Below are 12,994 nucleotides of genomic sequence, written 5' to 3' on the forward strand. Positions count from 1 at the left end.
CCTGGGTAGCCTCCCAGGACAACTGCCAACGTCACCCAGGAAGTCACACACCCTCAAGCGGCCACTGCCTCCTTTCCTAGGCCTGCTTCCCCTCCGGTTCTCGTCAATGAGTTGATAAGTATTAAGTGAGCACCTACTATGTGCCAGGCCCCAGGCCAGTCTGGCCAGGGGGTTTGATGATCACAGTGGAAGACAGTTTGTGCTTTAACGGTTGACGGGCCAGCCAACGGCAAAGCAGCAAGAAACTAACCAACAAAACTGCTGCCCGGGGGGCTATAAGGAAAATTTCCACGGTGGTGTGAGGGACTCATGGGTGTGAGGCCCATGGTGGACAGGGTGGTCAGAAGCACCCAGTGAGGAGCCAACACTTGCGGCATGACCCTGGGATGGCTGGCGGCAAGCAGCCCAGACAGAAGAGCAGGTGCCAAGCCCGTGAGGCAGAGGAGACTTTGGTATGTTCCAGGAAACGAAAGGCAGCCAGCACAGTCGAACAAGACGAGCTGGGGAATGGCCCAGAGGTGGCTGCTGGGTGGGGGTGGGGGTGGGGGGGACAGGCTGCCAGGCAGAACCCGGGAGCGAGGCTGGGTAGGGAGGTGCCGGGGGGCGGGCAGCAGAAGGCAGAGCCACCGAAAGGCCCACGGATGGGCTGCTGTAGGAGGGAGCTTCATGGGGAGAGACCTCTGTACACCCTGTTCTGGGCTGGCCCTGTCCCCTGAGAGTCTACCCGACCCTCGACAGTGGGCACCTGCATGCTGTGGGAGGGAAGGCAGGTGAGGAGTGAAGAGGAGCCCTGGATTGCACCCACCGGATGAGGCCACTGGCGAAAGTGCCTAACACAGTGCCGAGTCCCTGCCTCCACCTGGCCGCTCACCATAAACCAACTGCTCTCGACTTCGGCTGCTTGCCAGAATCACCAGAGCAGTTTCTAAAAACTATCACTGCCCAGGCCAGAACCTGAACCAGTATCAGCATGGGGGTGGGGTGTAGTAAGAGTGGGGGTGGCTTCAGCAGTTTTTAAAGCCCCCCAGCGATCCCAATGTAGAGCCCAGGTTGAGAGCTGCTGCTGGAAGTGAATGAGGAAGAGTGGGGCTCCCCAGTTCTGCAGACCCTCAATGGTCTATACTCAGAGTGGGCACCTGGGGGAGGCCCTCACTTCCCAAAGCAGGCCCCCAAGTTCCTGTTTCTCTAACAGGGTCTATAAGCCATGCAGGGTAATGACACAGCTCCCGAGGGCCTGCCTCAAGCTCAAGGACCCAAGAGGTCAGGCAGGTGTACTTCCAATCTCCTTACGGATGATTCTCCTGTCCCTTAGACACGGTGAGCCTGCTAGAATCAAGGCCACGAAGACCCATCAGGTGCTGCTCCCTCATTTAGGGCAATGGAAGACAAGCCCTGACAGAGGAAGGTCTGAGGCCTGGTGGTGGAACAGGGGCAGCGCTCAGGCAGGGCACGGATCCTGCACAGGCTGCTGGGACTTACAGAGGGCAGGCAGGGCCTGCCTGGGGTCGGTGCTGGCAGGGGAGGTCAAGCAGACCCCCAGGGTGAAGATCTAGGGGAGGGGGAGGGGGCAGCAGATGAGAAAGAAAACGGCCAAGGATGAAGCATGAATAAACTCTGGGTTTGAGGCCAAGGGATATCCCAGAAGCCAGTGCTCCCTCCAGCTCACGCCATCCCCGCACTGCGGGAAGAGCTTGGCTTCTTTCACTTGGTCCTGAACCAGAACTGCCGTCCTCCAGAAAGCTTACATCACAGATGTTCAAACAGCCCAGACTGGCTGACTGAGCAGGCCTGGGCAGGGCCTGACACTAGGGTCTTTCCTGGTGGCCAGCAGGCCAAGAGCCGCTGCCTGGAGAATATGGAGGCTGCCTCCTTGCGAGCACTACTCATGCCCTGCCGGGTGGCCTCTGAACCAATGCTCTTCCATTTCCAAACACCACTCTCTCTAGACAAGGTTATTCATTTATTTTGAGAGAGAGAGCGAGCCAGCGAGCAGGGGAGGGGCAGAAAGAAAGGGAAAGAGAATCCCAAGCAGCCAGCGCAGAGCCCAAGGTAGAACTCGAACCCATGAACTGCGAGATCACGACCCAAGCCGAGATCAAGAGTCAGACGGTTAACCAACAGAGCCACCCAGACACCCCTAGAAGAGGTTAAAACCTAGAGACAATGCCCTGGCATCTCGTGTTACATTTGCCATCCAGAGCAGCCAGATATAATGTTTTCATCCCTCAGAGTTTCTCAAATCCACCTGGGGTGGACAGCTGAGGGAGGGGAACACCCTGAGGACAGACACTCCCCTGCAACGTGAGAGGGCGCGTAGAGCCCAGTTCTTCCTTTATTTAAAAAAAAATTTGAGGCGTGCCTGGGTGGCCCCGTTGGTTAAGCATCTGACTTTGGCTCAGGTCATGATTTCACAGTTTGTGAGTTTGAGCCCCACGTCGGGCTCTGTGCTGACGGCTCGGAGCCTGGAGCCTGCTCTGAAGTCTATGTTTCCCTCTCCCTCAGCCTCTTCCCCGCTAGTGCTCTGTCTCTCAAAAATAAATAAACGTTAGAAGAAAATTTTACTTTTATCTTTTTTAAACTCCTTTTTTTTTTTTAAAGTTTATTTATTTGGGGGGGGAGGGTGCAGAGAAAAAGGGGAAGAGAGAGAATCCCAAGCAGGCTCCGCACTGTCCGCAGAGTCCAACGCAAAACTCGATCCCACAAACCCGGTGAGATCATGACCTCAGCTGAAATCAAGAGTCAGACGCTTAACCGACTAGCCACCCAGGCGCCCCTAGAGCTCTTCCTTTTTAGATATCTGCGGGGGTTCAAGGGAAGACTTAACAGCGGGAGGAGTAGGTCTTGGGCGAGTTAATGAGACGATGAGAAAGAAACAGCGAATGCCCCCACAAGAAAGAAAATGGGCAAAGGACAAGAAGGGTATTTTATAAAAGAAGAGTACAAACAGCCACTAGAACGTCACTAGAGTGAATGACCACCCCGATCAGATGTCATTTGTGACTTAGGTTGGGCAAGATGAGAAACGCCCCTGGCCCAGTCGACGGCACGAGTGTCAACTGGTGACAGGGTCCAGGAAGGTACACACCCTCCCATCTAATGGTCCATTTCTTTTTTTTTTTTTTTTTCTAATGTTTATTTATTTTTGAGACAGAGAGAGAGCATGAATGGAGGAGGGTCAGAGAGAGGGAGACACAGAATCTGAAACAGGCTCCAGGCTCTGAGCTGTCAGCACAGAGCCCGACGCGGGGCTCGAACTCACGGACCGTGAGATCATGACCTGAGCTGAAGTCGGCCGCTTAACCGACTGAGCCACTCAGGCGCCCCTCTAATGGTCCATTTCTAGAAGACCCCCAATGCGAACGAGCGGTGAGGGAAGGTTTGCACCAGGATACTTCTCAGCGGGGTTTGTAAATACGGAAATGTGGTCACAAGCTGCCGTGAACTCAGAATCTCCATAGAGCAGAACACTGTGCCGCTCTTCTGACGAAACTGCTTTATGTTCAGTGATAGAAAAGCAGTCACAGGTACAGGAAGAAAAGTTTCCAGCACAGCTTGAGTGGTGCAAGCCCATTTTTCTAAAAACACGTAGTTGCTTATGACCACAAATGTGGAAAGAAAAAAGTATGGAAGGACACAAACCACAAAGCTAACAGTGGTGGGATTTGGGGTAATTTAAACTTTTCCTTTTTGCCTCACACTGTTGTTATTGATATACAGAACAAAGGTGATTCACATGAAGAAAACAAAAAGCGGCCAGGCTGGCTTGGTGTGGAAGGGCTTTCCTACAGAGGGAACAATATCTACAAAATCGTGAGACTGTAAGAGAAGGGCCTGTCTGGGGAGTGACGAGCAGCTCAGTCAGGGCTGAGAGGAGGGTGAGTGGAGAGCACAGCGGCTAGGGAGGAAGAGGACAGCGCCCCAGAGACCTGGGAGCCACAGGCAGGAGTGTGGGCTTTATCCTGACCAGAGGTGCGTGGCAATGAGCCAGAAGCTGAGTGAATGGGCTGGAGGCTGGGGACCAAGTGGCCAGCAGGACAGACAGTCCAGGAGGGTGGAGGCTGGCTCCTGGGCCATATGGCAGCTGCAGAGGGACCAGACCCCAGGAAGAGAGTGGGACAGGGCTGCACAGTAGGGCCAGCTAGGGATTGTGGATAGAACAGGCAGCAATAAATACATGTCCCCAACACGGGGGCTGGGGCCTGGCCAGCCAGAAACATGCTGCATCTTGGAAGCCAGCATGTCAGACGTTCCCAAATATTCCCAATAACCCAGCCACCACCCATTCCTCGTTCCTCCCGTCACCAGTGCCTGGCCAATGGCTGGCACTCAATAAATATTTGCAGAGCAAATCAACGTCCATGCTGATCTGCATTCTTCTCCAATCGCTAGACCTATTCATTCATTCATTCATTCATTCAACAAGCACTGATTATGGTCGTATCTACAGACATATGGGGTTTCTGCTTCTGAGAACCATATGGACCTACTGGACCAAAAAGTTCTAACTTCAGTACAGTGTGGAAGCCCGCACTGCCAGCTGCCTGGTTGCTATGGGAACCCAGACCAGGAGCAGCATCTAATGTTGACATGGCTGAGCAGAGAAGGTGCCCTAAAGCAAGCAGGGCCGGGGACTAAGAGTTTTAAAGCAGGTGAGTGACAGGGTCACATGTGGAGTGTTAAAGAGATTCCTTTGCCGCGGTGAAGAGAACCATCTGGAGGGAACACGGATGGCTGGTTAAGAGGCCAGAACGCTAGTGCAGGCAGACAGTGATGTGGCCTCATCCAGATCTGAGGCAGCGGGTGGGGGCGGGAGGAAAAGGGGCGGAAGCACCCAGAAGGATGAATGCCAGGGACATGCGTCAAAGGTCATGCTCAGATCTCTGACTGGAGTCGCTGAGTGAACCTGGTGTCATCTGTTAAGACGCAGATGCTGAGAAACAAGAAAGCAGCTGGTGGGACAGAGTCCAGGTCAGTCTGGAAAACCCTGAAGTTGAGGGGTCGAGGGGTGTGAAGCTCGGGAGAGCAGTCGCCCTGACACACGGGCGGCAGACTGAGGATAAAGTGAAGCTATGGAGGGGCGTCTGCTCTCCCCAGGACGGGCTTAGGGAGGAGCAGCATGGGAATAACCCGAAAGACTAAGTGAATGGTTGGGAAGGAGCTGCAGGAGAGGCAAAGCAAGGCCTCAGGCAGGTGGTTCGTGGGAGCCAAGGGGGAGAGAGGAAGCTTCCAGAAGGAAGAGGAGACAGTCCACTGACAGCTCTGTGAATGGGAGGGGAGGGAGGACAACAACTAGTGGTTCTCACGGGGAGGAGGGGGAGGATTCTGGGGACACCCGGTAATGTCTGGGGCATGTTTCAGTTGTCGTGACTCAGAAGATGCCACGGGACATAGCAGGTGGGAGCGAGCAATGCTGCTCCACATCCCACAATGCACAAGATGCACCCCCCGTCCAAGAATGATCCAGTCCCAAACGTCAGGAGTGCTCAAGTGGAAAAATCCTGGGCTAGAGGAAGTCAGAGAATCTCAGCAAGGATTCTCAAAGAGGACAGATGCTGGAGCGTGTCGGAACGCTGGTCAGGCGGCCCCAAAGAGACCCAGGCAAGCACGCACTTGCCTGGCCAGAGGCTCCCGGGATGGAGAAGCGCCAGGATAGAACAGAGGTAGAGGTGGCTGTTATTTTCATTACGAGGTGAAAGGCAGTCATGGGCCAAGAATGAAGGGTGCAAACAGGCCTGAAGTGGTTGCTGGGAGGGCCAGGGAGGCCTGTGTGGCAGGCTGAGCTCAGCTGGGAATTTGATTCCACGGGGCACCTGTGTGTCTGGATGCAGGACTCTCTCCGGCCAGGAGGAAGAAGCCGTGAACGTATCCGTGTCTGGGGTTTCACCAGAGCAGCGGAACAGAGGACAAAGGGGCAGCAAGGCCGGCGAGGTTTTCACACGCTGGCGGCAGGACAGAGGTGGGAACACAGTAAGCCTTCCGGGAAGGTCCGGTCATCCAACTTAAGGAACTGCTAGCAAGATGTCGAGCTGAAATCGAGCCTGGGCTCACCTCCTCCACAATTCTTGGTACCCTTTACTTATCTTGCCCGAAGAGAAAAAAAAGTTTATCTCTGAACTGAAATAATTTCCAAATTACTCTTTGCTGCTTTTACCTCCTTCCCCGAACCAGCTCTCTCTGGCCTGATCTCGCCAAACCTAGGTGTTCCTATTAACATAGCTCACATTCCTTTGAAAACCACAACAAGTGAACAGACAAAGAAGCCAGGTACCACGAGAATGCCGGCAAAATCGGAATGCAAGGCTCAGGAACATCCACGGGGCTAAAAATTCCCTTCCACCAGAACACAAAAGGAGAAAGGCAAGACTTGTTAGTAGCATAGGAGAATTTTAAAATGCCTCTGAACAAGGACTCTCTTATTCAGGATGGTCTCCTGAAACAGGAGAAAGATAATGGCTTCTAGAACATTCTAACCCTGTTCAATTTGGGTATTAGCTACAATTCCTATTTAGAAGATCTCTATTAAAATCACAGACTCTCAGAATTGGGAGAGTCCTTAAAAGACTTTTGAATTCAATGCCCCCTCTGAGGAACTAATTCCCTGTACAGCAGTCAGCTGGCCTCTCCAGGACTTATCCCAGGGACAGGAATCTTCAGGTTACCAGCAAAAGCTGAGAGTGGATGAAGTAGGACGATGGGTACCTGGATTCCCGTACGTTACTCTACTTTTATGTAGATTTGAATACAACAAGGTATTATCTTATTTCCGTAATAAAAGTTTGTTTTTTTTTTTAAGTTTTAAATTAGTTTTCAGTGAGAGAATCATAGCCCCACAGCCCAGGGTGGCAGCCAGAGCCCTCCTGGGGGGACTGCCCATTGCTCAGCTCACCAGAGCAGAGAGGAAGGGGGGGGAGGAGGGGGGAGAGGAGGGAGAGGGAGAGGAGGGAGAGGAGGGAGAGGAGGGAGAGGGGGAGGAGGGAGAGGAGGAGAACAGGGGCATGGGGAAGAAGGGGGGGAAGAAGGGGAGGGGGAGGAGGAGGAAGAGGGCAGCTCCCTAAAACAATGCTCCTCCCTGGGGACAAAAGGAAGGAAGTGCTTTGTAGCACCTGGTCCTTCCATGTTTTGCTCCTTGAAACCATGCTCTCAGGACGGAGGCTGCTCCATAAGGATGGCCTGCTCAGGTGTCTGCACACCCGTTCGGGGCAACTAAGGATCAGGATGTGGGAGCCACCATCCTCACTCGACGTCGGGTGCCACTGAGGCTTAGGGGTCGCACACGGAGGCAGCGGGAGAGCGGGGTTTGCAGCCGGCACCCGGCTCTACTGCCTGCCTGCTGATCGGCTGCCCTGCTCCGGCTCACAAGAGGTCAAGCTCCGTGCGTCTCAGACGTTCCAGCTGATGTGACTGCGTGACAGCAAACAGCACAGCCCACAGCCCAGGAAGGGCCGCCCAGGGGGACGCTCCATGTTCTGCCACGGGCCAGCGTCGCTTCCACAGGTGGGACCGAGCCGGGCCGGGCTGTCGTTCTCTGGTCTCTTACAGCTCTGAGCGGTCCTCATTGCGGGGGTTTCCTCGTTTTCCCTCCCCTCCCACCACTGCACTTTGTATGTACGCGCACTCTGGCTTACGATGAACTCTTGGGAACCTATGTCCAAATCTTAACGCCAGGGCCAGGGCAAAGTAGAGCCTGAGATAAAAACGAAACTTCACAGCCATCGGCTCAAGGCTGCGGCCCCTTCTGCACGAAGGAGCACTGCAGAGCCGCCGGCCAAGGAGGCAGTGCCCCGCGGGAGGACCACGAGCTCCCCTCGCAAACCCTCTCGGTTCCTTTACCTGCTACTTTATCCCGAATGAGTTTTGCAGATTCGACTTCACCGATGCTGCTGAACAGACTCCGTAACTCATCCTGGGTCATGTTCTGAGGGAGGTAGTTGACAATTAAATTCGTTCTCCCGATATCATCCCTGCAGTCTTCGGCCATGTGGTCTTCATAACCATTAGACATTGTATTTTTTAAAAATCTGAGACAGAGAAGAAAAAAAAAAAAGTCAAGTAAATTCCAAGTGTCCACATTGCAGGACATTAAGGCAAAACACCGTGACTGGCACTTCGGGGTTTTCTTTTCAACGCTACAAGTTCAACTCAGGTCCACATAAAACCATGCCCACGGATGTTTACAGCGGCTTCATTCGTAATTGTCCGGAAACCGGAAGCAGCCAACATGCCCTTCAACAGGCGAGTGGAGAAAGAGACTCTGACTGTCTGGTGCGTTCACACAACGGAGTGTTATTCTGTGACAGGAAGAAATGAGCTATGGGGCCGGAGACTTGGGGCAGCCTCAAATGTACATTGCTAAGTGTGAAAGGCTACGCACTGTCTGACCCCAATTATATGACACTGCGGAAAAGACGAGACTCTAAAGCCAGTAAGAAGACCAGTGATTGTCGGGGGTTAGGAGGGAGGGAGGGAAGAACAGCAGAGCACAGAGGATTTTTAGGGCAGCGAAACTATTCTGTGTGATCTTTTCACGGTGCGTGCGTGTTACCACACATCTGTCCAAACCCGCAGAACGTACAACACAAAGAGCAGAACCCTAAGGCAAACCGTACAGATTCTTTAGTTCTAACAAAGCACCACACCAACACAAGATGTGACTAACGGGGAAGACTGTGCGTTGGGGGCGGAACCTTTCTGCGACCCGAAAGCCGCTCTAAAACAAAACAAAGCAGCTTCAAGCTCAACCATTTCTCTTCCTAAGGAGCTTCTAAAAGCCTACAAATAGGAGGGCCTGGCTAGCTCAGTCAGTGGAGCAAGTGGCTTTTTTTTTTTTTTTTTTAAAGTTTCTGCATTTATTTTGAGAGTGCGAGTGCAGGAGGGGCAGAGAGAGGGGGGAGAGAGAATCCCAAGCAGGCTCTCCGCCATCAGCACAGAGCCCTGACGCAGGGGGCTCGACCCATGAACCGTGAGATCATGACCTGAGACGAAATCAAGAGTCCAATGCTTAAATGACTGAGCCACCCAGGTGCCCCTGGAGCGTGTGACTCTTGATTTCAGGGTCATGGGTTCCACAGAGCTGACTTAAACAAAACAAAACAACACCCACAAACAATTCTAGCGCCGTAACTCAAGCTCCTGTGAAAAGTGTTCGGGTCATCTCAAGAGCCTTCTCTCATCTCTGCGTGCACTACTGGTGCAGCTGGGTACTAAGGAGCCCGCAATGTGCACCTGAGCACCCTGACTCAGACGGCCTGTCTGGCCTCCGGCAGGCAGACGACGGCAATCTGCATCCCTTTATTCCGAAGGCCACAGCCACGGAACTGGGAGAGGTTAGGGTTTCTCCACCAGAGGCACTTGGTCTTCAAAGGCTGCAGGCTCTGGAATGCCGTTGGCCGCCCGCAGAAGCCTTCACTTTCGGGGGGAAGCATCACAGCACAGAGATGGCTTCAGAGCGGAGTCCAGATCAGTGCAGCCGAGAGCACCAGGACGGCTCCTCTGGAGGCACAACTGGCCATGCGGCTGCCACATCTAAGATGTCCCACGTCCCTGCCTCTAACTATGCAGGCACTCGCTCCCATGGGGCTGAAGTGTCATCTCTGAGAAAGGGGCCCTGCTGCCCACCAGCCGGGAGGTCTCGGGGGCGGCCCACCCCTTTCTCCAGATCCCTCCTGCCCGGCCCTGTTTTTACGCTTGAAAACCCGGTGCCCGCTGTCAGGAGCACTCACGCAGCCTTCTTCAAAAATAGCCTCGCCTGCGGTTATGTAAAAACCTGAACACAGCTCCCACCTCCCCCCCTGAGTCAGCACTGAGAGAGGAGTTAGGTGTGGTGTGTTTTGTATTTTATTACTTTATTTTTTTCCTGCTGGAAACATTTGGCTCTTCTCTACCTTCCCACTTCCTAATTTGCTTCCGACCACACACAACGTGCAAAGTTAGTCCACTCTCCCAGCATTTCTTTTATTTATTTGAAAATGTTCTATTCTCCCTGTTCTCTATAAAATAGGTTAGCATCGAAAGAAATGACTGGAAAGTCAGACTTCATAAGATTAAGAACTTCTGTATGGCAAAAGACACCATACACAGACAAACAGCGGACTTGGAGAAAAAACGTGCTACACCTATTACATTATTTAGGTCGGTGGTTCTCAGCTGGGGTGACCTGGCGCTCCCAGGGGACACTGGGCATGGTCTAGAGACCCTTTTGGTTATCACGAATACAGGTGGTGGTGTGCCACTGGCACCTAGTGGGTAGAGGTCAGCGATGCTGTTAAACATCTCAAAAGGCCCAGGATGGCCCCCCGCAACCAAGAAACGTCCCGCCCCAAATGTCAATACTCCCAAGGCTGAGACCACTTGATTCAGAGCATCTACAAATTCATAAGAAAAAAGACACATCACTAACAGAGAGTGGACAATGGATATGAGTCACAACTAGTAGACGCTGGCAATTCAAATGGCTAATAAACCATGGAGAGCTCAAATTCATGAATAATGAGGAAAATGTCAAAAAAGATGCCACCTTCTGGCAGTCAGACAGAAGACCACCCAGAATGGATAAAATCCAATGTGACTAAGGATCAGGGGGGAAAACACCCTCACACACCATTGATACAAGTATATGATGGTACAACCTTTTTGGCAGATAACCTGCAGTGTCTATGAAAAAAAATTTTTTTTAACTTTTTTATGTTTATTTATTTTTGAGAAAGAGAGAGACAGAGTGCAAGCAGGGGGAGGGGCAGAGAGAGAGAGAGAGAGAGAGAGAGAGACAGAATCCAAAGCAAGCTCCAGGCTCTGAGCTGTCAGCACAGAGCCGAACGTGGGGTTTCAACTCACGAACCATGAGATCAGGAGCCGAGCTGAAGTCGGACGCTTAACTGACTGAGCTACCCAGGTACACCCCTATGAAAATTTTTAATACAAATGCTACCCTCTGATTCAGAACCGTAGGAATCTGTTCTCCAGGAATAATCACATACGTGCAGGGAAGTATGTGAGGAACCCATGATCCCATAGCTCATACGATGGTAGACAGAATCAAAATGTGAGTTAGAGAATGGTTAAATAAATACCAATTTTCAGTAGAAGGCATGGGACCACCAGCAATACTGGACTCACTCATGAAAAACTCTACGAATCTGTTAAAGCATCTGCAGCCACAAGTCTTTAAGATAGATTAGCATAAAAACCAACCAACCAACCAACCAACCACGTCTGCTAAAGCCTGAACCAAAGTGCAAGGGTTAACTCTGAAAAATTAAAATGCACAAGGAAGTCTGCTCAAAAGGTGATTCAAACATTTATCTTCTTTCCTTTCTCCTTTCTCTCTCCCTCTCCTCACCTTTGTTCTGAGTTAGGCACCTACTGTTCTGCCTTCTTCCTCCCCCTGCTTTCACCAGTGATGAACTGGGCAATAATTACCCCATTCTCATTATTCAGAGTGCAGTGTCTTCTCTGTTTGGTAAAAAAAGGACTTTTTTTTCTTTTAAGTTTATTTATTTACTTGACAGAGTGCGTGCACAAAAGAGGGGCAGGGGTGGGAGACAGAATCCCAAGGAGGCTCTGCGCTGTCAGCACAGAGCCTCCGCCCCCCCTCCCCAATGTGTGGCTCAATCTCACAAACCATGAATGACACCATAACCTGAGCTGAAATTAAGAGTTGGAGATAAACCAACTGAGCCACCTAGGCGCCCCAAAAAGATGACTTTCTAAAACAGTGGTTGGCAAACCATGGTCTGTGGACCAAATACGGCCCACCACCTGTTTTTACAAATAAAGTTTTATTGGCACATAGCTATACTCTTTTGTTTATGTATTGTCTGTGGCTGCTTTTGCACTACAGTGACATAGTTGAGTAGTTGTGACAGAGACCATATGGCCCAAAAAGCTGAAAATATTTACCATCTGGTTCTTTACAGAAGAAGTGTGCCGACCTCTGTTCTAAAATATAAAAACAGAAAATTTCTCTCTCTTTAAAAAAAATTTTTTTTATGTTTATTTATTTTTGAGAGAGAGAGAAAGAGACAGAGTGCAAGCAGGAGAGGGGCAGAGAGAGGAGACACAGAATCTGAAGCAGGCTCCAAGCTCTGAGATGTCAGCACAGAGCCTGACATGGGGCTTGAACTCACAAACTGTGAGATCATGACCTGAGCCAAAGTCCGATGCTTAACCAACTGAGTTACCCAGATGCCTCCCCCTCCCTTTTTAATATTTATTTATTTTTGAGAGAGAAAGAGAGAGAGTGTACAAGGGAGGCGCAGAGAGAAAGGGAGACACAGAATCTAAAGAATCTGAAGCAGGCTCCACGCTGTCAGTGCAAAGTCCAATGTGGGGCTCAAACCCATGAACTCAAAATCATGACCTGAGCTGAAACCAAGAGTCGGATGCTCAACTGACTGAGCCACCCAGGCACCCCAAAAACAGAAAATTTCTAAGAGAAAATCTTTGTGACATTGGGTGAGGCAAAGATTTCTTAGACACCACACCAAATGCACAATCCACTTTAAAAAATTGATAAAGTGAGTATCATCAAAATGTAAAACTTTTGCTTTGCAAAAGACACTGCGAGGAAAATTACAGTCTACAGACTGGAAGAAAATAATTGCAAATCACGTATCTGAAAAAGGACTTGTATCCAGAATATACACTTTTTTTTTTTAACTCTCAAAACTTAACAAGACAACAACCTAATTTTAAGGGAGGGGTAAAAAAAATTAAACTAAACTAATTAAAAACAAATTTTTAAATGTTTATTTATTTTTGAGAGAGGGAGAGAGAGAGAAAGAGAGAGAGAGAGAATGGAGGAGGGGCAGAGAGAGGGAGACACAGAATCTGAAGCAGGCTTCAGGCTCTGAGCTGTCAGCACAGAGCCTGATGCGGGGCTCAAACCCACAAACCATGAGATCATGACCTGAGCTGAAGTCGGACGCTTAACAGACTGAGCCACCCAGGCACCCCTAAACTAATTAAAAAAAATTTTTTTAAATGTTTATCTATTATT

At 50.9% G+C, this 12,994-nt stretch overlaps 1 protein-coding gene across 1 annotated transcript in view; it reads right to left on the reverse strand.

The window, feature by feature from the left end:
- ELAVL1 (ELAV like RNA binding protein 1) overlaps positions 1-12,994 on the reverse strand; it is a 39,318-nt gene that overhangs the window by 18,200 nt on the left and 8,124 nt on the right. The window contains exon 2 of the mRNA XM_058728182.1: positions 7,831-8,018. Within this exon, the coding sequence (XP_058584165.1) occupies positions 7,831-8,002 (172 nt within the window). The 5' untranslated portion in view covers positions 8,003-8,018. The remainder of the gene's footprint in view (positions 1-7,830; positions 8,019-12,994) is intronic.

Source organism: Neofelis nebulosa, chromosome 4 (genome assembly GCF_028018385.1).
Source record: "Neofelis nebulosa isolate mNeoNeb1 chromosome 4, mNeoNeb1.pri, whole genome shotgun sequence".
NCBI classification, from domain to species: domain Eukaryota; kingdom Metazoa; phylum Chordata; class Mammalia; order Carnivora; family Felidae; genus Neofelis; species Neofelis nebulosa.